Source organism: Ochotona curzoniae, unplaced genomic scaffold (genome assembly GCF_017591425.1).
Source record: "Ochotona curzoniae isolate NIBS_2020 unplaced genomic scaffold, NIBS_Ocur_1.0 contig_2321, whole genome shotgun sequence".
Taxonomy (NCBI): Eukaryota; Metazoa; Chordata; class Mammalia; order Lagomorpha; family Ochotonidae; genus Ochotona; species Ochotona curzoniae.
Window position 1 is genome coordinate 13519500 of NW_024465421.1, and position 25653 is coordinate 13545152.

The following is a 25653-nucleotide window of genomic DNA, read 5'->3' on the forward strand; positions in this document are numbered from 1 at the left end:
GCAGTATGACCCGGACCATATGGCTTACCTGCTTAGTGAACCAGCTGTGAAAACAGGGATGGTAATAGCATGTAACCTAGCCCTTGTAAATGTCTGATCTGTGTTACCTATCCTTTATACACAGTGGGCCCATCCATTCTCTGCCCACCTTATACCTGCTTATATTGACTTTTTAGTTTGCTAATTAATGAATGCCCCACACACTGACCTACGATGGGCACTGTCCTGGAGCAGACTATCTATGTTTTGCAGAAGAGGATATCAAATTGAACAGCACTCTGTTCCTCTGGCCAGACCAGATTGAAGAAATCTTCGAAAACAGCCAAAACCTGCTCCTTAGCAAGAGGGACCAGGCAGAGATGGATCTCATTAAAAGGTACAGGGAGAGCCTGGGGTTTGTTTCAGAAATGAGACTTGGCTTCATAACCCGTGCTGTGGGTTCCTGCTCCTATCGAGAGGCTCCGAAACAGCCATGCGTGGGTGAAATCTGAAGACAATTGGTGGATATGGGATTTCCTTTAGCTTCCTACTGAAGCATGTTCTATTTAAGCTTGCTTCATCATAGTAACCCCTGCAGGTGTCTTCCCTCCCTGCCTGGGATAATTGGAATTTGGCAGTGCAGAGAGGGGGAAAAAAAATGGCAAAAATAGTAGAATGTAATAAGGACATCTTGCAGTAATAATAACAAAATTGTCAGCCCAGAATTGGAGACTGTGGCTGTGTGAGATATTAGTACATTAGTAAAAAGAAAAAAAAAACATGGGAGGCAGCTGAGAAATTGCCTACATGACAATTGATCTTTTTCAGTGTGAATGGGGGCTGTAATCATTTACCTTCATTGTTTTAATGAATTCAGTTGGTATTGGTTATGGATTTGTATCATATGCTATGCTTTATTCTAGATACATATGTGCATTCTGGCTACTAAATGAAAAGACGTAGAGGAAATAGAGATATGCTGGAAAATCCTACAGTTTCCTAAAGTGGGTCGAGTGCCATTCACGTGACAGACACACACACCAGTGTCTAACATTTGTTAGAAACCATAGATTGTACCAATTATCGTGTGTTTCCCCTTCGCACATGGAATGCTAACTGGACAGTTTTAGCTGCCACGATCCCTGCAAGTAGTCACAAAAATGAAAAAATTAGATAAAAGTCTAGCTAGATAAAAGTATGGGAGTTTGGGAGGTAAACTCATTTAGTTATTCCTTTAGCAATATATGGCCTGCACCCTGCTTCCCTGAGAGTGTGAAAAAAATGTATTTGTCTGTTTTCCTACAACCTTGTTCTTCCTAAATGAATACTGTCTCCTGAGAATAGAACTTAGCCTAAGGGATGAAACTGACTTCTTTTTAAATGAACAGACTATGTTTTGGAGTAAATTTAAATTCACAACCAAATTGAGCAGAAAGTACAAAGATTTCCCATTTACCTCCCACCTACCCCCATGCAACACACTCACAACCTCTCCCATGAAACTCATTTTCATGCTTAGTTAGGAAAGGAAACCATTCTTAGTTAGATGAATGAACAGCAGCAAGTTTCCTCATCATATTAAGCCCTTCTGTCCCTTGCTGGGAAGATGGAGTAACATTAACCCCTCCTCCCTGAGCTGAGATTAGGCTGAGGTGATAGCCAGCACATGGGAAGCATTCCAGCACATTCAACTCCCTTCTCCCTTCAACAGTGACCTCTTTGGGAGAAAAATGCTTCCCAACTTCTAAAACATTGCTTTACAAGCATACTTTTAAAAACTTACCGTAAGGCTCGTGGGCAACAATAGGTGCTGTGCAAGTTAAGAGGAATGAGGACTGGCCCTGCCCTGGGAGAAGTGCAAACAGTGTCACTTGCACTGATGATGGAAGAAGAGTACTGGTTTCTTTGTGGTGTTGGGTGATTATGCATAAGATCCTATCCACTGATTTCCTTAGCTCTTAACAGCAAAAGGTCAGCAGAGGAACGACTCTAGAGAAGGCCCAGAGAGGCCACTCTGGGCTCAGGCCTCTCTCTGATGAACAGTTAAGTCTTGTGTTCATTATTACGCATTAATCCTGAGAACAGTTTATAAGGAGGATTGAGCAATAGTCATGCATGAATCCATCTTCTCTGAAAAACAATCCTATTTCCTCTCAAAGAAACTTGGCTTTATTTTCCCAACCCACATTAATTTTTGGCTTCAGGACCAGTTATTCTCCATTTGCCGCTCCCACCCAAACCCTAATTCCCACTCCCTGTCTCAGAGTCACCAATTTGCTTGTCTTCAGATCCAGGTAGGTCTTTACCCTTAGAGATTCCTATGGGAGGATGGAGAACAATTGAAAGGCTATTTCTCTTTTCTCTGCCTGCATGGTCCTGGGGTTTAACAGCAACCGAGTCCCTCTTGATGATTCCTGCATATTCAGCCTAGCTCTCTGTGTCACCTTAGCCCTAGGTCTTATAGAGCTTCTCTTCTGAGTCTAATCTTGAGGTGATTTATACTTTGCTATTTGTTTTTCATTAGCCCTACCCACAGCTCATCTCTGTAAGGAGTCCTTTCATACTGCTGGCTTTGAATATCAGCGTGCAGTCTACTTTCTGTCAGAAGTCTGGACAACCACTAACTTTTTTTAAAGTGTTTATTTGATTGGAAAGGCAGATTTACAGAGAGAAGGAGTTACAGAGAGAAGGATATTCTGTCTGCTGGCTCACTCCCAAATGGTTGCAATGGCTGGAGTTGAGCCAATCCAAAACCAGCAACAAGGAGCTTCTTCTGGGTCTTCCACATGTGTGCAGGGTCTCAAGACTTTGGGCCGTTTTCTACTGCTTTGCCAGGCCACCTGCAGGGAACTTAATGGGAAGTGGTGCCGCCTGGACACAAACTGGAGTCAATATGGGTTGTCAGCACTTGCAGGCAAATGATTAGCCAAGTGAGCAATTGTACCAGTCCCACCCCCCACATCCCACCATCTTTAAGTTCCCCTTTTAGACTTCAGATGGTTCCCAATAGTAATTCTTTCACTCAGACTCATTTCCCAAGTATACACTATTATATAGAATTTTTATGACATGAAAGAACTTTGTAAACTATAATGTACTAAGCAATTTCAAGAAATTAAAAACAATAATAATAGTAATATTATAAGGTAGTCACTTATATTCCATTGCCCTCTGGGAAGAATTTAGGTTTCTGTATACGTACAGTTCATTGAGTTTGTAAAAGGATTTTAGTAATGTAAAAAGGCAGCCTCTAGCCCTTAATTGTGTAGGTAGCAAAATAATAGTTGGCTTTGTCCCTTTGTCCCTTTATTTTGTCCAATTCAGTAGTGGGTTCCATGGTCCTAAAACTCCTCAGAATATACACAATAGTTAGCTTTGGGATGTGAAGCCTCTTGCTGCCGTGAAAGTATAAAAGAAAAGCCTTCTGCTCTACAGTAGAAAATTACTTTTTAAAATTTCATAGAATATTTATAAAATTTGGCCATATTTTAGTACTCAAAATTCTAAGGGGGAATAGAGAGATTAAATAAATAAATAAACAAATACTAAAGCATATAAAGTTTGTATTCTAATGAATGAAAAAAATATATAGTGATTATTATATATGAGACTTAGTTCTAAACATTTCTTAATGTTCACTTTGACTTTGAGTAGACACGTTTTTGATTCTCAAATGACTTACTTAAGATTTCATAGCTACTAAATGACAAAGTGGAAATTAAACCTAGCCTATTTATGCTCCAGACCCCATCTACTTAACACTATATTATTTGACCTCATTAGGAAAAGAGAAAAGTAAATTTGAGACCCACCTTATTGATGATATAACTAAATTAATAATCTCTGGTAAGGATTCCTTCATTCACTCTAGCTAAAGTTTTAGCCCTCCACTTCCATCTGCTGATCACCCTGTTTTATTTTGTTCAGAGAATTTATTGCCATTGTGAGCATCTTATTTAATCTTTATCTGCTTCCAACCCTTCCTCCAATCTATTGTCTAGCTCTTTCCCGGTTAGAATATGAACTCCACATTGGTAGAGATCTGAATGGTATACTTCTCAACTATATCCCTAATGCCTAGAGCACTTCTGGAATGTATTAGGTGCTCAGTAATAACTATCTAATAGCTGAATGAATAAACAATAAAAATATATGTGTATGTAAATTTTATATGTATTTTCCCATGCATGAAAACATCTGGAAATCATTCCAGTAGGCTCATAGCAGCTGTATTTATGGGAGGTGAGGTTACTACTAGTTTAATTTTTTTTCTCTTCATTTGTTTTTAAATAGAAAGAGATAGAGAGTTATAATCAGAGAGAAAGAGAAATGTAGTGAGAGATCTGTAGCTAACATAAGATCAAAACTTTCCCAGGTTTCAAAACAGAAGAGCAATACTGCTATTCTGAAAGAGCATGAAATAGGAAATCCAAATATGACTAGGTTGTCTTTACTTTCAGGTGTTCAGAATTTGAGTCTAAACTTGAGGGCTACAGCAAAGAGCTGGAAGGTTTCAGGAAGCGTGAAGTGATGACTACAGAAGAAATGAAGAACAACGTTGAAAAGCTTAGTGAACTTTCAAAGAACTTAAACCAGTCGCTGGTGGAATTTGAGGTTTGAGATCTTGGGATGGGAGCTTATGATTCTGTACTGATCTGCTGATCTTTATACTTTCTTAGTAATGCTTTTAGGTGGAGAGTATTGATTGGTTGGTTAACCAACCAGTTTTGTCATTTTCATTTTTAGTTGCATTTTTCAACCTATTTACATCAGACCAGACTGTAAGACCAGATTGTAAGTTCTTTAACCATTCATCTTACCTTTGAGGCAGTTTGTGTCAGAAGGCTTGTAAACAGCTAGGGCATATGTAACAATAGAGAGAGCGCAATGGTGGATGATGGAACAAGTAGCAAGTTATCCTGCTGTTGCCACCAGCTGTATCTCAACTACCCTGGTCCTTATTGCTGGAGTTCATACCTTGTTTTCCTCTTTTACTTTCCAGATAAATAAACATCTGCTTCCATCCACCCTTTAAGGTGTTGAGGACTCTATGGCTTCTAAGTAAACTCGATAAACAATATTCTCTTTTACCTTGCAGTTGATCAATAAGGAGGAAGAACTATTGGAAAAGGAGAAGAGTACCTTCCCTCTCCTGCAAACCTTAATAACCAACAAAATGCCTTATGAGCAATTGTGGGTGACAGCTTATGAATTCAGCACCAAGTCAGAGGAGTGGATGAATGGTAGGCCATGGTCTTCCTCTGCTGGGATGGGACAGATGGAGAACAGGGAAGAAGAAGGTCTACCCAGCTAATTCTGAAATAAGATTTACTCTTCGAATCATGACTGGACATTTTATTAGATTCTGACATGCCAGATTAAGTCAGATTTTTCTGATGTGCTGAGTGCAAGAAGGTGGAGATCAAGGAGCCAGACATATTTTCTAAGTAAAATAGAGTTATCAGCCACCCAGACCCATGGATTAAGCCATAACTCAGGTAGGCAGATGATGGGATAAGAAGGCAGTTCCACTATGGCACTACTTAAATAAATGCCAGAGTGCCATCATTATCTGTAAGCACCTTTTAGTCTAGGCTCTGGTATCTAAAGATATGTTGAGGAGATGCAGTCCATAGGACCTAATGATTGACCTGGTATAGGATAAGGGACAGGCAGGAAGTGGGAAGAACCTCAGGTGACTTCCAGGTTATTGGCTGAGACAACTGAGTGGGTATTTCCATCACTGAGCAAGAAAAAAAAAATGACAAATGTGGGGAGGGGAGAGAGGCCACCAACTTGACTACATTGAGCTTGATCTTTAAATAACTAAATGAGAATATTAATTCAAAAAATTCACAGTTAACTATGTCAGTATGGATTTTAGGAGACTTGAATCAGTTATTGAACAGTGATTAATGTGTACATTATAATTAAAGCCATGGATGGCATCTTTGCGGAGGATGAAATCAGAGACCCTTAGGGTTGAGCCTTTGGCTTGTTTCTAGTGCTTCAGGATTTTAAGCACAACTGTGATATAGATATCTTTATTATTGACTTTCTACATGTAACTCCTAAAAATGATCTACCTTGAATTAATTTTCATAAAGCGTGAGGCTTGATTTTAACTCCTTTTGTAGGGGGATGCTCAATTATTCTAGTAGTTGGGACAGCTGTTAAAGAAAGACTGTTCTATCAACAGTGAATTGCCTTTACTCTTTTGCCAAAATAATGTTTGGGTGGGTTGATTTCTTAACTCTATTCTGTTCTTTGATCAGAACAAAGATCAGATTGAACTTTGTGTCCTGCCCTTTACTAAGACCATTATCATTATACTAATTCTTTTAAAATCGTGTTTTGACTTCCCTTTGTCCTTTGTCTTTCATATCAATTTGAGAATCACTTTGTCTACATTTACCCCCAAAATCTGCCTGGATTGTTTTGTTAGAAATATTTTAAATTAAGAGATCAAATTTGAGTTGACATCCTTGCTGCCTTTGAGTCCTCTAATCCATGCCTACTCTACATTATCCCAATTAGTTAGATTCTGTTTTACTTATTTTTTTGTGAAGTTTGGTAGGTTTCAGGGTGTACACTTTCTGTACAGATAATGCTAAACTTATATATATATGCATTTTTGGAGCTAATATAAATGATATTTTGAAATTTCAGTCTTTAGTCCTAACTAATACATAGAAATTTGGTTGGCATTTTTAAACATAAGCTGTGCCCATTCCTACATTCATGAACAGCCATGCTTAGGTTCTTGATCAGGTCAACCTATAATTACAGGGATTACTTGATATCTGCCTAGGTTTCTGGGTACCTAAGACACTTAGCCAGAAAAGCCTGTGCTTGTTCCAATATCCTTGCAGTTTGTAGAGTAATGCCATTCTAAGTCCCAGGAATGAAAGATACACACTGCTAAAAATCTACTTGACAGTCTGAACATTCCTTCACCACCATCTTTTCTATTTCAGGACCCCTCTATTTGCTGAATGCTGAGGAAATTTCAGAGGATATAGGGAATATGTGGAGGACAACCTATAAATTGACCAAAGCCTTAGTTGATGTACCTGCACCTAGACGCTTGGCAGAGAATGTGAAAATGAAGATTGAAAAGTTTAAGCAGCACATTCCCATCCTCAATATTTCTTGCAACCCAGGAATGAAAGACCGGCACTGGCAGCAGGTTCTTATCACCTCCTGTCCTTGGGCAACCCAACTCATACATGGTTCTGGGAACTCTGGCAGACAGGATATATTTGTGGGTCAAGCTTCCAATTTTTGAAAGGAGAAGTCCCTTGAAGGCCAAGGGATAGTAGTGAGGATTATATCCTTCTGAAGGAAGTGGGTGGGTGAGAGATGGAATGAACTACCCACCTTATGAACAGTTTGCCCTCTTGTTTGGTATCCCATTGCTAGAGGTAGAACATTGACTGATTGAGACAGTGACCATAAAAGTTCTCCTAAGCAGATGGCTGGTTGAGATCCTAAAGGATGATGAGGTCTTGGATTCATTCCTTGACCTAAGATACACAAAAATGAAAGTTATATCTGTCTCTGGGGGTTGCTGATAACTGCACATGATTCCTGCTCAGGCTGACTTTGAAGTTTTGTGGTCAAACAGGCTCTGTTCAGAAACAATTTTGCACTCTTCGTTCAGCCTTTTGAGCTTACAAATGAGAATAATAAATACTCCTGCTAAAAATAGTTGGGATTTTTATAAGCAACCAAGTGTGAGGGTGATAAGTGTGGTGTGAACACTAAGCAGAAAAAAGAAAACACTGTGTTTCTAAAATAATCATCACATTCAAGGGCCAGCAATAGCCTTGAAATGTCCTCTACCAGGGAGTTGTTCTCTGTGCAGGTCGGGTGGAAACTGGCTCTCTATGAGCAGATTCTTCTCTGACTTGACCTGGAATTTTCCCTTTCAGAACCATGTATTAGACCGAGGATATAAATTTGTAGATTGAAAAATTTCAGCCACACATTCCTGTACTCGCCCTTCTCTGCAACCCAGGAATGGTGGATTGGCACTGGCAGCAGATTCTGTGTTTCTGAAAGATCCAGTCTGACAAGGCATGGGTAACTTTCAAGAGAAGGGGGCCCTGAGTAGCCGCTAGGAGCATTTTGATTTGCCCAGAAAGATATAGATGCAGGATTTTTTTTCCTATAGGAGGAAACTACTTTGAGTTTCCCAAGAAAGCCTTGAAATTTGAGACCTAGGCAAAGGGGAGCAAACATAATAAAGGGAAACAGCGAAAGGCTATGAGAGGAAACCCCCAATGTTAAGTGTAGACGAACAGCTGTCCTCATTGGATGCATGCAGGATTCATCCTTGGCTGTTGCAGAACTGGAACACTGACCCAGTTGAGAGGTTAGAAAGGATGATTGAAACAGGGGTGTCTATGAGAGCCAGTTTCTCTGGGAGAGGGCAGTATGGAAAGTGGCCTCGCCGATGACTTTCAAAGAACATTGTAGAAGGACTGGAAAAGCTATCCAATTTACCTATACTTAACTCTGTGATAATACTATTCTTACATATGGGTACTTGAAAAATTCTTGCAATTCCTATTTAAAAACTACTTAGATAGATTGGAAAAATATTCCTTAGAATTATGATAAAATAATAATTAAAATAATAGCTAAAACTCAGTACCAGCTGTACTCGGTCGACTGTACAAGTAGTTTATAGGAAACTAACCAACCACTGATCAGGCATATACAGTATAACATATTTATACATATTTATTTATATGGAATTTATATTAGGTAAACTACACTAGGTATTATAAATAATTTAGAAGTGATTTGAAGTGTATGATTGAATTGCATAAATGTGCAAATACTGCATCATATGTATAAAGGATTTAAGACCCCATGGATGGGACCCAGAACTGATCCTGCACAGAGACTTAATGCACTTCCCTGTGTTGCTTACTTTCTTTGGACTCCCTCATCTCATTTGCCTGAGAAACCTGTGAAATAAGAACTATTATTATCTCCATGTCATAAATAGCAAAATTGAGATTTGAAGAAATTGTCACGTGGCTAGTGACTGATAGGAAATTGAATTAGAATCCAAGACTGTTTGAATTGATCTAAAAAGATGAAGAAGGCAAGAAATATCAGGTCAGAGAGAAAGAGGGAGCAGGCAGTAGGGGGCAGTAAATCTTAGGTAAAAGTCAAGTAGGGACCCAGAATGGTGACTGCTGAGGACTGAGTTCCTAATATGGAATCCCATCAGAGTGGTTGAAAGGCAGCTCAGAGAAGACAAAGATCACCAGGTAGGCTCAGAGTATATTCTCTAAACCAGATGCAGTGCAGCGTGGGCTCTAGGCTGCTTCCAGGTTCCTTAGGCGTGTACTGTTCAATAGCCATCAGTCATATACTTTATTCAGCTACATTTGAATGGATTTAGATTTTTCTTCTTAATTTTAAAAAAGCTCTAATCAGGCAAGCAACATGCCTAGCTCTCAACAGCACAGGTGGACCTCTCCATCCTCATCTGTGGGATAACACAACCATGGACAGTGAGCACCTGTTCTTCTCTCTCCTTTGCAGATCAGTGACATTGTTGGCTATGAAATAAAGCCTACTGAAACAACTTGCCTCTCCAATATGCTGGAATTTGGATTCAACAAATACATTGAAAAGTAAGGCTCATCTGTTTCTGCAGAAGTTTTATTATTATTATTATTATTGTTTGTTAAAATGTCTATGAGTCCCCTACCGTGATATGATCAGATGGTGTTTCTCCTTCAGGTTTAGGATGACTTGAAACTGTGATAGCCTGAAGTTGGGTAGACCACCTCCTGGGACATCTTTCATATTTAGTTATAAAAGCTGATGATTATAACTAGAAAAGTCAGGGATTTTATTTCAAAGGGAAATTTTTCTTTTTTTAATCGTGTTCTTTGAACCTGAGCTTCAAACACAGCTTACAATGGCTTAGGGCAAAACCCATTTAGCCTTTCTGTTCCCGTTTCCTCTTCTATAAACAACAAACTAGGAGTGGCCTCCTGAGCTCCCAAATTCCATGAAACATAATCAAGGATTCCATCACCTGCTTTCTCCCTTACCTCGAATGTTATATCTGGAGATTGTGAGACTTGGTACTATTTGAATGGCTGCTTTCAGAACCAGATTCTGAAGTCTGATTTTGGTTTTCCAGGGCAGCACTTCAGATGTTGTGTTCCTAGACTGAGGGTCCTGTCAGGCAGCAGGCTTAGGAATAACTGGACACACGTGGTCCTCAGCGCCACTACATCCGCAGCACAGGGAGACTCCCTAGAAAGGCCCATTCTCAGGCTCCCCCGCCTCCCTGCTAAAGCCAATAGGGAGAGTAGGCAGCCCTGCAATCTGTGTTTTAACAAACTGTCCAGGTCAGCACTGTCTAAGGAGCCGCTTGCACATTTGGCTGTTGAAACCTAACTAGTCTCAGTTCGACATGCTGTAAGTATCAGGATACTTCAGGAAGTTTGTGGAAAATGGAGATAAAAGATGTTTATTTTAGTGAAGAAAATTTTGAAATGTGTGCATTATTTTTCATGACACATATTTTGAGTGAACTCTTTGGAGACCAGTCATCTGCATGTGTTCTAAATTTTTTACACACAAAAAATCCCCATCTTTTTAATTCTTTTTCCACAAAGTTTATGAATGCCCTTATATGAAATAAAGCTACACTCTAAAGACTTATTGAGAGAAACATGCAAAATATCTAATAATGTTAATATTGATTAAAATGGTTTTATATATGAGTTAAATAACTGAAATGATTTCACCTGTTTCTTTTTATGTTTAAAAAAATGGCTACTAGACACTAAAGAATGTGGCTCACATTGTGTTTCTAATGAACTAAGGGACAGCACAGCTCCAGATGATCCTCACGCATGCTATAATCTGAGAATTCTTGCTCTACTGGAGACAGAGCAGTGTAAACTCAGGTGCTTTCGGGCATACAATTCTCTCCATACCTGAGTGCTATGATGCCCTGCAGCCAGTCCTTCATTATGGGGTAGGCCTCAAAGAGTAGATGCTTAATCTAGTGAGTAAGACCTTGGTTGGGACACCCATGTCTGTCTAGGAGTGTGCCTCTTCTCCATTCCCAGTTTCGCTTATGACCCCAGCTTCCTGCTAACACTCACCCTCAGAGGCAGTGGCTGTGGTTCAAGTAATTGGTTTCCTACCACCTATGTAGGAGTTCCCAGTTCCTGGATTCGGTCAAGTCCAGGGGCAGGCTGTATAGGCATTTGGTACAAGTTCTCTCTCTCTCTCTGTCTCATCTTAGCCACTCAAATAAATTCTGAATCTTTTTTTTAAAGAACAGGCCTAGAGATACACACCTTTCTACTAAGTATAAGTTAATTCAGCCTTCCATATCCGTGGGTTTGGGTTTTGTATCTGTGCATTTGAAAAAAAAAGTGCATCTGTACTGAATATATAATGAGAGACTTTTTCCTTGTCATTATCTCCTAAACATATACAATGTAATAACCCTTTCTATAGCATTTACATTGTTTTATATATTGTTAAGTCATCTGGAAATTATTTAAGCAGGAGGTAGACAGTTTATATATATATATATATATATATATATATATATATATATATACTATGTTTTAGTATGTAAGAGATTTTACTATCCATGGCTTATGGTGTCTGTGAGAGGTCCTGGAGTTAACACTTAAATTTTGAGAGGACAGTAAACATTCAGATCGTAACAGGCATCTAACCTGAACTGATGGTATGTCTAGGCACTCAATCATGAGCCTATTACTGCATGTGGTATTCCATGAGCTTCTCTGACATATTTGGGTGAGGTCAACTTTTTGAAATGCTTCAGAGAGTCCCTAACTTTATAATACCACCTCTTGAGCAATGATTGGCATTTTACATCCAACCCTGAGTTATTTATAAGGCACATCCCCAGCATTCTGCCTTACTGAATTATCCCATCACTCTTTGTCACAGGCAGATGACAGTCTAACCTGAGGTCTGTGACGAAACATGGCCACATAGCCAGTGAACGCTGGAGGCCATACAACTCCTCTTCTTACACTTACCTGTGTTGGCACATGCCTTTGTTAATTATCCCCTATATGCACACTCCTTTGGGCTGTCTTCCAAAGACCACACTTACCCATGATGGACCATGTTGCTGAGAGAGCTCTGAATCAGTCATTGTTTGAAATTGTCTGTGCTCGGTCTCCCTCCCCTTTGAGTTAATGAGGCCTTTCAAATCTATTATTTACCCTTATTTGGTTGACCACATGTTCTTCTGACAAGGAAATGGGAGAAGGCACATAATTGGGCTGGGGTCGGGGTGGGTAGGGGGAGTATGGGGGTGGGTATTGAAGAGGAAATAGCAGGGGAAGAAGCAGAGGAACTGGTTCTAGGCCTTGTTACAACACTCTCCATCTAGTGGCTTTGGACCCATCACTTGCTTTCTCTGGATTTCAATTTCCTGACATATAAGTAAAGACCAGGTCATCTTTTCTACCATCTAGGATACAATAAAGACAGGGTTGGGGCAGAGAAGATAATTGCCTTTAAAGAACTTTGCTTCCAACTCTTCGGTCACACCTGGAGTTTAGGACCCAGATTTCTGCTTGGAAACAAGAAGGCAATTGTCTTCCCCCTCTTAGATGGGTGGCCCAGAGTATCAGGGAAATGCAGGTGTTTTTGAATTGGGGACGGAAGAATGGCAAAAAGCTATCATAGAAATCCACAGAAATTCGAAACTTGAAATGCAAGGTGAGAAATCATGCAAACCTTTGGCAATAGTTGGTAAGATTTAAATCAGGACAATATATATTTGTGTAAAACCGTGTACTTTTATTGTTTAAAAAAAAAGTGGTGGTTGGGAGAGCTTTTTACAGTTTTCTTAAGACATCTGAATTCCTCCTTCAACACGTTTTCACTTCCTCCCCTGTTCACATCGCTGCTGTTGTTTTTGTCTCTTTAGACTGGAGCCCATTGGCGCAGCCGCCAGCAAGGAATATTCCCTGGAGAAGAACTTGGAGAAAATGAAATTAGAATGGGCTAACATGACATTCAACTTCATGAAATACAGGGACACTGTGAGTCTCACTCCAACCGCAGCCACCCCCTCCCTCTGAAAGCAGCCCGGGGAATTGCGTCGTGGATGACAGAGATGATTCACTCAGTCAGCTCAGAGCTTACAGAGGAGTAATCCCTCTCAATTTGATTGCTCTCTCCTGCTGTTGCCTTCCTGTGCCAGTCATCCCTCTTCTGAGGCATCACTGGAACCATGCACTTTCACATCAGAAAGGCCTTTTTGACTCAGAGCAAGCAGCTTGCTTGGGTCAGAGGAGCTGAGCAAGCCTCCTGAATTAGCATCTCCCACGGACAGCCCAGACTCGCATATAAGGGTCCTTCAAGATGCTCATGGAAAACGCATAACGTGAATAAGCTATGTGTGGGTTTCAAAATGAGTTTTGGCATCAAAATGCACTTACCTTGCCATTCCATTTTTTGCGTGAACATTTTGAGGTGCTCTCCTGTCTTTCAAAAGCTGCTCAGGGGAGCTCAGAGCATACCAGTGAGTCAACGACGTCTCCAGCTTCTTGGCTGCGAATATGCACAGGCATCAACCTGAAGACCTGTAGTTAACATGCAGGCTCTGCTTCTGCAGGCCTGGGCAGGGTCAGAGATGCTGCAGGATGTAGATTCCTATCCCACTGGGGTGGAATTCTGAGCTATGTGAGGCTGTTGGGGATCAGCATGAAAAATAGGAGGGCAATTCTGATTTGATGGATTTAACATCTTTGTTTGCAGGATACCAGCATCCTGTGCGCAGTTGATGACATTCAGTTGCTCCTCGATGATCATGTGATAAAGACCCAGACCATGTGTGGCTCCCCATTCATCAAACCAATAGAAACAGAATGCCGGGTAGGAAGAAAAGAGTTGAATGTTTTATCATTACTGTTAGCCTGGGTGTGTCAGAGGAAAGGAGAAAGGTTTTAACTTGAGTTAGCGAAGATACTTTGTTCTGATTGGAAAAAAAAACAAAACAAAACAAGTAACATGAGACTGAAAGAACTAACCATCCAAATAAGCATATGCCATGCCAAGCCTTTGTGATAATCTTCTAAAAGAAAGACCTGGGGCCTGTGTGATAGCCTAATGGTTAAAGTCCTCACCTTGCATGTACCAGGATTCCAAATGGGCGCTGGTTCATATCCCACCTGCTCCACTTCCCTTCCAGCTTCCGGCTTGTGGCCTGGGAAAGCATAGAGGATGGTTCAAACCTATGGGCCTCTGTACCCACATGGGAAACCTGGAAGAAGCTCCTGGCTCCTGGCTTTGGATCAGCTCAGCTCTGGCCATTGCAGCCACTTGGAGAGTGAACCAGCAGATGGAAGATCTTCCTCTCTGTCTCTCCTCCTCTCTGTATATCTGACTTTGCAATAAAAATTTTAAAAATCTTAAAAAATAAATAAATCTTTATGTATATAAACTCCAAAGGTAGAATACAGAGAGAAGGAGAGACAGAGATTCCTCCATCTGCTGATTCACTTCCCAAATAGCTGCAATGGCCAGAGCTGAGCTGATCCATAGCCAGGAGCCAGGAACTTCCTCCAGTTTCCCATGTGGGTGTAAGGGCCCAAAGGCTTAAACCATTCTCCACTGCTCTCCCAGGTCATAAACAGGAGAGCTGGATCAGAATTGGAGCAGCTGGGACACAGATCAGTGCCCATATGGCTGAGGGCTAGCTTGCCACCACTGTGTTGCCCCCCAATTTGTCTTTTAATTTCTTTTTCCCCAAATATTTTGAAGTACCCTTAGATCCATGTTTTATAAAGTAAACGAGTGAATAGTAATCCATTCATTTGTTCAGTCAGTGGGCCTGTGGTTCAGAGGGACAGGTTAATAGTTCAAATATAAAATGCTAAATTCACAGAAATGGGAAGAAAAGCTGGTACGTGTGCAGGAAACTTTGGATGCCTGGTTGAAATGCCAAGCCACTTGGCTGTACTTGGAACCCATCTTCAGTTCAGAGGACATAATAGCCCAGATGCCAGAAGAGGGCAGGAAATTTGCCACTGTGGACAGTTGTTGGAAATCACTCATGTCCCAAGCAGTGAGTATTTTCCCCAACACATCTCATCCACAGGAATGTGGGCATGCCATAAAGATACTCCTCATTGCACGTTGTCATTATCCCTATTGAAACTCTTAAGTAAATTGGATTGAGGCAAATTTTATATTTTTATTTATTTATTTTTCTCATGGGCTTATTCTCATGCTCTTATTTCAAGCATAGGTACATATATTATGAAAAGTAGAAACCTCTTGAAATCTCACCTCTCCAGAGGTGATTATTATCAGGTTGTATTATTCAGCATACAGAAGAGTGATTTAGTTGTTTGAAAGTGTCAAGGTCAGACTCCAGAACGGGTGACATTGGAATCAAGCCTTGAGGGTTGCAGAGTTCATTGGGACATCTGTTAAGAGGTAATGTCTTTCTTTGATTCAGTTGTACTCAAATTGGGGTAGACTTACAACAAAGAATTTGTCTCGGTGTGTTTTTAGCTGCCCTACTTGTTTGTGGGAGTGAGGAAAATGGGAATTTGTAATTCCTAGCCAGGGGATTTTATATGAGCTACAATTCTTTGGTTGTTATAGAAACCCACTCAGGGAAACTCAGGCAGACCAGGTGAGTGTCAGAAAGAGCACAGACCTCGGCCTCATCAAGGACAGATATGGAACTCAAAAATTTCCACACCTGCTGCAGTCGCTCTGCAGACTAGCTGACTTTTCACTCAGTCTCATGGCTGGACATGATACACAGCTCCAAAGCTCCCTTGTTTAAGAGGCCAATCCTGAGCAGGACATAAGGTCATAGAAGTTAACATATCATTAGCTTGGTTGATTTCAGAAGCCCAACCCCATTCAACAATGATCAGAGGAACAGCGTAACATTATGGTAGAGTTCACCCCAGTGGGATTAGGAGGAAAGTGAAGAGGCAGTTGTTGGGGCAGCAGGTATCATTAGTTCTTGGGTTTGCCACACCACACTTTTCACAATGACTATTCTCAAATGTTGGAAGCTACATGAACACTATGGCCTTTTCTGATGGAATCTAGGTGAAAGATACTCGAGTTCTGGTGGCAGCAGACCAGCCACGGATGAATGAGAAGCTTCAAGAAGCCAACATTCTGTTGGAGGACATCCAGAAGGGGCTGAATGAGTACCTGGAGAAGAAGAGATTGTTTTTCCCCAGGTATCCAGCAATGGTCTCCTATTCCTTATTACCTGCTTGACTCACACATAAGTAGAGCTACATTTTTTTCATACTGAGACTTGGCTTTAAGCAACTATTCCTTATTTCTTCCTGATTCTCCATTCCCCTCAGAAGACAGCATTCAGGAGTGGACCATATCCTTGTATTCACTGTGCAAGGGTGGGGAACATCTATTCTGTGAAAAGACAGTCTGGGTATTTATGATGTTGTTTTATGACCATGCAGAATCTTCAACTAAAAAAATTCTGGTTTTTTTTATATATATTTGGCTATATATGCTATATATGTACTATATATACTCTCTCTCTCTCTCTCTCTTATATACACTTGGCTAAATTTTGAGTTCTACCTGTGGTTACCTTAGCAGGCCATACCAAATGACTTTGAGGGCCTTATATGGTCCAAAAACTAGACATTCCCTAATCTCTGAGAGATTGAATGAATACAGGGGGTCAAAGTCACACTTTAACCAAGCAACATTGTCTTCTGCCAATGGGAAAAAAAAAAACATAAACATGGTATTCAAGATTAAGAACCTGGCCTTTGAAGTTTAACAGTCCTATTTTAGAGCTCCGACCTTCCTTCTTGCTAATCTTGAGATCTTCAGCAAATATTTATGAGCTTTAGGTTCTCCACTAAATAATTGGAATATAAGATCTCCTATTTTGCATATTTGCTGTACAGATTAATGGGCTGTCACATGTAAAAACAATCAGTACCTAGACTGTGTGTTTCAGAAATGTCAACCAAATGTTTCACTGTTAAAGTTTGTACTTTCTAGGAGGTAAGTTTACATTTGACTGTTACTTCCCCACAAGAATCAGTGTTGTTCTGTGTAAAAGTCAAGGTGAGGGGAGGGCTTAGGGAGGGGTGGGGGGAATCCCAGTGCCTATAAAACTGTGTCACATGTAATTAATTAAAAAAAAAAGTCAAGGTAATTTTAAAGGGGTAATTCCAAAAAGGAAGGTCCTCCATGCTAAAAATCCATCCTTGTCTAGTTCATCATGGGTGGCCACTGCATGTCATTTGACTTCCGTTGGTTTACAGGCTTGGTGCTAATTTATTTTTCAAAAAGTACATTTTAATGTTCCGTGACAGGGAGACAAAGTCAGTCCCCTGCTCTCCAACTTGCCTCTGTTTCAAGCAAAAGCAAAAAAAGGTTTTCTGAAATTCTTAAATTTCATTGGTACCTGTTCAATGAAGTGTTGTCTAATATAGCCTTTTGTGGTGATAAGAATTTTTTAAAGAAAAAAAAATTTTTTAAGAATTTTTAAAATTTATTTTTTTACTTGAAAATCGTAATTACAAACAGAAAGAGGGAGAGACAGAAATAGAGCTATTCCATCCACTGGTTCACTCTTGGGCTGGTCCTAAACTCTGGAAGATGGGAATTTCTTCCTGATCTCTCGTGTGGGTGCAGGGGCTCAAGGACTTGGGCCATCCTCTGCTGCTTTTCCAGGCCATTAGCAGGGAGCTGGATTGGAAATAAACTGCCAGGACATGAACAATGCCTAAATGGGGATACTGGTGCCGCAGGTAGATTAGGCTACTAAGCCACCGCACGAGCTCCAGTAAGAATGTTTTATGTGTTTGCTAAGACCATGTCCATTAGCTCCATGTGGACATGGAGCACTTTAACATAAGAAAGTGGATTTCTAGTTTATTTAATATCAAATTTTTCATATAATAGTCACATATGACCATTGGTTTCTGTGTCAGACAATACAAATATAATACAAAAAGTAGAATAACTCTTTTGGAAGCACAAAATTTTTAGACAAGATTAAACTTTCGGAGACCTGTAATATTTGGCTTCTGGTTCTGTATCCACTATTATCCTTAATAAAAATTTGAGTAATCAACATTAAATAGCCTTTCACTTATGCAGGGACACTCCTTTAAATGCTTTAGATTTAATTAACTTACTTAACCTTCATAGTAATCCTATGAAATTGAGAGCATTATTCTCATTTTATAAATGAGAAAACAATAATTTTCCTAAACACAGAAGACTGATAATGGCCAATCTAGAATTCAAACTCAGGGAGTCCAGACATTTAGTTGCTTTAACTTTCTAAGCCATATTTCTCACCAAATTAAATGCATGCATATGTGCAATATCTCAGTATTTCTTTATATATTTTTAAAATATTTTAATTTATTTTTTATTGGAAAGTCAGATATACAGAGAGGAAGAGAGGCAGAGAGGAATGTGTTCCATCTGCTGATTCACACCCCAGGTGGCTGCAGTGCCCGGTGCTGTGCTGATCTAAAGCCAGGTGCCTCTTCCGGGTCTCCCACATGGATGCAGAGTCCCAAGGCTTTGGGCCATCCTCCACTGCTTTTCTAGGCCACAAGCAGGGAGCTGGATGGGAAGCAGGGCCGCTGGGATTAGAACCAGTGCCCATATGGGATCCTGGTATGTCAAGGTGAGGACTTTAGTGATTAGGCTATCGCACCAGGCCCTCTTCATGTATTTTTTAAAATAAAACTAAATATTATTAGTAGACACTTTGAAAGTTACTGATAGTCACATAAATTTTATCTTGAAAATGCAGAGTACTGAACTATTATTTTAATTTAAAATACATGTTGTGATAACCATTTGGTCTTATTCGTGGTCACACATGATGGATATAGAAGCAGTATGAACTCATGGGGAACACTCAACGTGAATTTCACTTAACAGTGGAGAAATTGACAGCAGTGTTTAGATATTGGTTAATCAGCCAGCCAGTACTTAATTCTTGATCTCTGCATTACTTGCTTAACTTTCCACGGTCAGTGTATTAGTTTCTTTGATATGTAACAAAGACTCCAAAATTCAGAGGTGTGAAACAACATTTAGCTCCTAATCCTGCAGATTGGCAGGTTGAGTTGGGCTCAGCTGACTGATTCTTGTGTAATCATGAGAGCTCACATGTGACTAGAGGCTGCTGGCAATCTCTGGCATTAATCACTTATCTAGTGCTTAATTTCCTGTTAGCAAGTTGAGCCACGTACCTTTTGTCTTCCAGAAGACTAGCTAGGGTTTGTTCACGTGGTGGTGCTCACAGGAGTCCTAGGAGCAGCAAGAGTGGAAACATCAAGGCCTCTTGTAAGATTTGAAATTTGTGCAAACTCAAATTCACTACAATGTCTTGACTGAAGCAAGACACAGAGCATGCCCAGGTTCAAGGGATGTGAAAATAGACTCTGAATGAGAGGAGCTGTAAATATTGTGGCCAGTTTTATAATCCACTGTTATGCAGTAAAGATTACGGTCACAAGGTCTCTCCATTATGGAACTTTCAGGCTGGTTGTCACAGCAGAGGCATGTTCCTTTCACATTGTCTGGAGGATTACTGCTGCTTTTAGGGCCTGAGAAAAGAGATGATGTTGTCTTTTCCTCTGTAATTGAAAAGATGCCAGAGGCCTGTGCGTGTAAATAGAGCCACTATTAATAAGCATCTTGTGGTTTCATAACTATACCATTTTCTGGCATTTTGGGAGAGAATGAAAGACAAGCCTTTTCTTACCTGCAAGTCTCAATACTAACTGCACATTAGAAGCACCTGACATTTTTGAACATATGTGTTTCTCCAGATCCAACTCTAGAAGCTCTGTGCACTGGAAGTTTTAGACACTCCTGAGGTGATTCTTAAGTGAAAAGTTGAGAACCACTAGGGACTGGTATTGTGGGCCGCTGCCTAGGGCACCAGCATCCTATGCAAGAGTCAGTTCTAGTGCTGGGATGCTCCACTTCCAATCCTCCTCCCTGTTAATATGCCTAGTAAAGCAGTAGAAGAAGGCCTAACTACTTGGGCCTTCACCCATGCGGGAGACCTGGATAGAATTCCAGGCTTCTGGAATTAGTCTGGTTCAGCCATTTGGGAACTGAATCATTTCAGGACTGAATCAGGGGATAGAAAATGTATGTGTGTGTGTGTGTGTGTGTGTGTGAGAGAGAGAGAGAGAGAGAGAGAGAGAGACAGACATACACTCTCTGTGTGACTTTCAAATAAATAAATAATTTTTTTTAAAAAAGATAATGCCCAGTCTATTCAGATTTCTTTCTTTTGGTAGAGATCTATCCCTCAATCATATTAAACTCAAATATATCAGCTTTCTTCCTCGTATTGATCTGAAAGCTAAAACCATCTTCAGCTTCTAAACTTCAAATGAAAGTCATAAAGAAAGCCTGAGGGAAGACCCTAGGACATATGTGGTATTCCCCTGGATGTGATCTGTCTTGTCAGGGGTATCATGTGGTTGGCCGAAGTTCCTGGAGAGATTCAGCTGCTGTCTTCCTTTACTTTATATTAGGTTCTTCTTCCTGTCAAATGATGAGCTTCTGGAGATCTTGTCTGAAACAAAGGACCCCCTCCGAGTGCAACCACACTTGAAGAAGTGCTTTGAAGGGATTGCCAAGTTGGAGTTTACAGACAACCTGACCATCGTGGGCATGATCAGCTCAGAAAAAGAAATTGTTCCATTCATACAGAATATCTATCCAGCTAAAGCCAGAGTAACTCCCTTTACCCATTTTTCCCCCCTCCATAACACAGCAGAGAGCATCAGAGAGAACACTGGTAAAACATTTGAACCATCTTTTTAAATGGCCTGATTATGTAATGCTTGGGAGATATGTCAAATCTTTAGCTTCCCTCCAGCCCCATAGAGAGACAAGTATGTAAAGCTCATGGACGCTCCCTCGAGGCTGTGCTTGACTTGCTGCCTCTACATCTTGTCCTATAGGGCATGGTTGAAAAGTGGCTGCAGCAGGTGGAGCAGATGATGCTTGCCAGTATGCGGGACGTCATTGGACTTGGAATTGAAGCATATGTCAAGGTAAACGAGAATCAGCACACACACGTCAGGGTGTTGGTTTTGTGAAGGGGGGCTTTGGGAAGAAAGCCAAAAGGGTAACCTCAGTTAGTCCCTGTGCCTCTTTCCCTTACTTTAAATCCTAGGACAATGAACATGTTTTAGTGAGGTATTTACTGTTAGAAACAAATGATACAACACAAGAGGGTTGAAGAGAACCCTTGTCTTGCTGCGAACCAGTTATGTTCATCAACTGGAATTTACAGCAACAGATTTATTTAGAGCCCCTTCCAACTGAACATTTATTCCCATCACATGACTGCTGGATGGCATAGCTTAGTGAGTTCCCGAATCTTTAATGGAAACAGTTGTGACATAGGCCTAAGAGAAAGCAGCCTGTCACAGTTAACCTTTAGCTGAGCTTTATCAAGGTTCTTGCTGGCAGAATCTAACTTTAGTCCACTATGGATTTTTTTTTTGTTTCCCTCCTCCATTTCCTATGTGTTCTTTAAACAAAACACGTTCAGTTAACGCCTTTATCCTGAAATATGGAAGACTGACCCTGTTACCCTTCATGGTAGTTTTCACATTGCAAATGAAAGGCCAATTTTTTTTCTTTGATGCATTGTAAATCAAAAATTTGTGAGAGAAAACAGCATATGTCACTGGTATGAAATTAATTTCATGCCACCAAATCTATGGCAAGAGTCAGCAGACTTTTTTTCTGCAATGGGCCATATGGTAAATATTTTCAGCTCTATAGGAATACATTCCCATTACAACTATTTAGCTTTGTCCTGATAGCACAAAAGTATTTCAGCCAATATATAAATGATGGCAATGGCTGTGCTCCAATGACCTTTTATGAACAAAAACAAGCATGGTGAGATCCGGTTTTCAGGCCACAGCTTGCCTACTTCTGACCTATATTGAAGGAAAAAAAAAAAACATGGGGCAAAGAGGGCATGGCTAAGAAAATTACAGCACAGCCCTGCAGTTTTATGTAGCTGTTAATGAATTAGACTTTCCCCCAAATACTAACTTGATTATGACCTGTAGTTTAAAAACAAAATTTGCTAGATGAAGGCATGAAAAAATGGATGGATGAGCTTGTTAATGATGTTCTTTTCTACAAACTTCAGGGAAAAAGACACAAGTCAGCAATACCAGAGATGTCAAGCCTAAGGCACCTAATGGTGGGGAGGGTTTTGTGTTTGTTGTGTGGGCAAGTTGGGGGGGTGGGTCATGTTTTTAGACAGTTCAAACTGCTCACAATAATCTTACAGTAGTTCCCCACCGCTCCCCACCGACTTTTCCCAGGTCCCTCGTAACCAATGGGTCTTGCAATGGCCTGGTCAGGTGGTGATCTGTGTGTCCTCCATCTTTTGGACCCAGGAGGTATCTGAAGCCATAGTGAAAAATACCCTGCCGGTAAGTGAACCTGCCTTGAAGCTTGCAGAGGAGATCCAAGCATCAACCAGGAGTTGATTGTCATTAGAGTAGCTATGTTTTAGTTCTGAAACAAAAATCATCTGGGCTCACAGTGGTCACGAAATCCAGGGTTCTCTTGAGGACATTAAGTTTAGAAGTGGTGCCATTGTAGAGTTGTGTCGTGCAAGGCTTTGCACAGACAGAAATTCTAAGTCTCATCAGCCTTTATCTCCAGGGATCTAACCTGGCACAATTTTCACCAACAAAGACCTTTTTGGCTTCCTGTGCCAAAAGACCAGTACCATTTTCCTCTTTTTCTCCGTTGCAGCCCTCTCCTTACCATTCCCAATCCCAAACAAACTCAGCTCTAGTCCTTTCAAGATTCAGAACACTTCTGCTTTCTTTGATTGTGCCTCTATGTCCTGGTTTCCCTACCTGTTAATAGAGATGATGTTTGCCATCACACCTCCACGCCCTGGAGTGATGCATGTTGAGAGATGTGCCTATGTATCCAAAAGGTGGCAGGCATTGGTGCGGGATAACCATTGGTCTAGCCATCCATTATTTATTTAACAAACATTTGTCATCTGTTCTTTGCTGTGACTACTGCTAGGTAGAGGAATCAGAGGTGAGCAAAACAGGCACACACTGTCCTTATGGATTTGTAGACTAGTGGGTGACAAGAAAGGACCCTTATATAGAACTATTTTAAGAAAAGAACAACAATTGAGGAAGTGTGGAGAAGAGGGAGGAGGGAAATGAGAGAACAGATTGGATTGGGGAAGATTTCTCAGAAAAATAATGTCTTAAGAGGAGACTTAAAGTATGACTAGGGATTAGCAGAGAAGGAAGAGTGTTCTAGAAAGTGAAACTAGAATGTGCAAGAAAAGTCTTCAGATAAAAATCATGATGCATTGCACAACTGAAGGTACCATGATCTGGAATAGCTGTGGAATGTGCATGTCTAAGAGAGATGTAGAGAGCAGCCCCGCCCCCGCAAAGGGCTTTACCAGTACCCCAAAGGCGGTGTGGAAGCATTGAGAAGATATATATTGCTGTGTGCCTAGGACTTTGGCATTAATAACTGTAATAACTACTGTTTTTCACTGGATGTTTTATTCACATGAACTATTTTACCAAGTGCTTCACTCTGTACTGTATCATTCAATCCTCAAAGCATCTTAAAGTTATAATGATCTAAATCTAATAGACCAGGTGGCTGATGCTCAGAGGCTTAAAATCATTTTCCAGAGCCACATATCTAGGACATAAGAAAGGTGAGATTTGAACTTAAGGTGCTCATTTTCCTTTTTTTAAACTTCATTTTTAGGGGTGAGTGTTTAGCATAGCATTTAAAATACTACTAAGCACACACATATCTCATATCAGAGTGCTGAAATTTAAGTCCTAGCTCTATTCCCAGTTATAGCTTATTCTTCATGTGCACCCAGGAGGCAGCAGGTAATGGCTTCGGGAATTGGATCCCTCCATGGGAGACGCCCAGACTGAGTTCCTGGTTCACAGGCTTCCGTCTGGTTCAGTCCCAGCGGTTGCAGGCATTTGGGGAATGAACCAGTGGGTAGGAGGTCTCTATCTCTGTCTCTGACTTTCAAATAAATAAAAATTTTAATTCATCTAAATTTTCAATCTCTTCATTTAGAAATAAAACAGGGTTAGAATAATGTTGTAAAAATAATATGAAGAGTTACCATATACCCTTAGTCCAGATTCCCTAGATTTTAATGTTTTACGTAACCATAGTGCAGTTAGCCAAATCAGGGAATATGTTGTATTTCGTTTTGACATCTGAATCATCTCCTTTAATCTGAAAAAGTTCATTCTTTCTTACTGTGCATTGTGTATACAGTAAAAGTTAACTCTTTTTAGCATACAGTTCTGAGTTTTCCCAAATACATACAGTCTTGCAGGCACGATGACAAGCAAGGCACAGAACAGTTCCACATCCCCTTATGCACTCTATATTTGCTCTATCTACTGTACTCTAAGCCTCTGGAAATTATCAATCTGCTTTCTGTCCCTAAAGTTTTATCTTTTTCCCAATATCCTAAACCTGAAATCATAACAGTGTATAGTCTTCTAAATCTGGCCTCTTTCAGTTGGCATAATGCATTTGAAATTCATCTAGATGTTAATGGCTGCCGGAAGCTTTGAGGGATAAACTTACAGGAAAGCATCTGGCCATTGAGTGGTTGATGATGTCATTCCCTGAATGGGAATTACCAGAGGAGAATCCAGTTTAATCATCTGTCCCCTCCCCTGTTTCTGTCAGGATTTTCTGAACAAGTGCAACGATCAGATTGCACAGATTGTCCAGCTGGTGCGAGGGAAGCTGAGCAGTGGAGCTCGACTCACTCTCGGGGCCCTTACAGTCATCGATGTCCATGGTAAGCAGCGAAGCTTCTCCTGGCATTACTGACTTTCCAGGAATGGCAGTCAGACTTGCTTTCAGTTCCCTTCCCGGATGGAATGATGCAAGGTTTCCTACCCGTTAGGGCGAGGTTTTTCTAACTCAGAGAAGATGTGGGAGTAAAAAAAGAAGCCAATATCACATCATTTCCCCTTAAACCCCCTTAAACCTTATTTCCAGGAACCCTCCAAGCAGGACTCACTGGTGGCCAGAACCATGGCTGAGACTCTCCAAGCTGGAGTGGTGTCTGTGGGTTGACCATCCATCCACTAGAAGCTGAAGTTTGCACTCCATTGTATCATTTCCACGTACATCTCCCTGCTTGAGAATCTGGGACTTAGGTAAACAGTGTGATGAGAGGCTCACAGCAGAGGCTGCTGTGTCTGATTTGGAACCCCAGAGACTAGAAATGGGTGGTGGTGTGGAAAGGAAGTAGTGAGAGGTGATACATTCCAGAACTTCCTTTGAGGAAGGAATGGGAAACAGGAGAGGATGAGAAAGATGGAGGAAAGGACACCTTCTTTACCTAAAACAAATCATCCCCACATCCTCACTCCAATCATCACCAAGGAAACGAGGGCTGGGCCAGGTTGGTTGCCATGTGACAGCACCTCTTGCTCACACACCCAGCTTTTAGGGCAATGCACAGCATTCAAGGTGAGTGCTCATTTCAGTTGGACTTCATCTGGATGGACTAGCATGATCAAGGAGAGAGAGAACATATTCTTCATG

At 40.7% G+C, this 25653-nt stretch overlaps 1 protein-coding gene across 3 annotated transcripts in view; it reads left to right on the forward strand.

Moving 5' to 3' along the window:
* Window positions 1-25653, forward strand: part of LOC121152014 (dynein heavy chain 3, axonemal) — a 119815-nt gene that overhangs the window by 22868 nt on the left and 71294 nt on the right. For 2 of the 3 annotated variants that reach the window (XM_040973911.1, XM_040973910.1), the window contains exons 15-27: window positions 253-376; window positions 4440-4593; window positions 5078-5222; window positions 6957-7168; window positions 9544-9635; window positions 12950-13064; window positions 13783-13899; window positions 14912-15091; window positions 16099-16235; window positions 20562-20763; window positions 20994-21086; window positions 22383-22493; window positions 24784-24898. In XM_040973911.1, the coding sequence (XP_040829845.1) occupies window positions 253-376; window positions 4440-4593; window positions 5078-5222; window positions 6957-7168; window positions 9544-9635; window positions 12950-13064; window positions 13783-13899; window positions 14912-15091; window positions 16099-16235; window positions 20562-20763; window positions 20994-21086; window positions 22383-22493; window positions 24784-24898 (1797 nt within the window). The remainder of the gene's footprint in view (window positions 1-252; window positions 377-4439; window positions 4594-5077; window positions 5223-6956; window positions 7169-9543; window positions 9636-12949; window positions 13065-13782; window positions 13900-14911; window positions 15092-16098; window positions 16236-20561; window positions 20764-20993; window positions 21087-22382; window positions 22494-24783; window positions 24899-25653) is intronic. The other variant, XM_040973912.1, reaches the window with a different exon arrangement.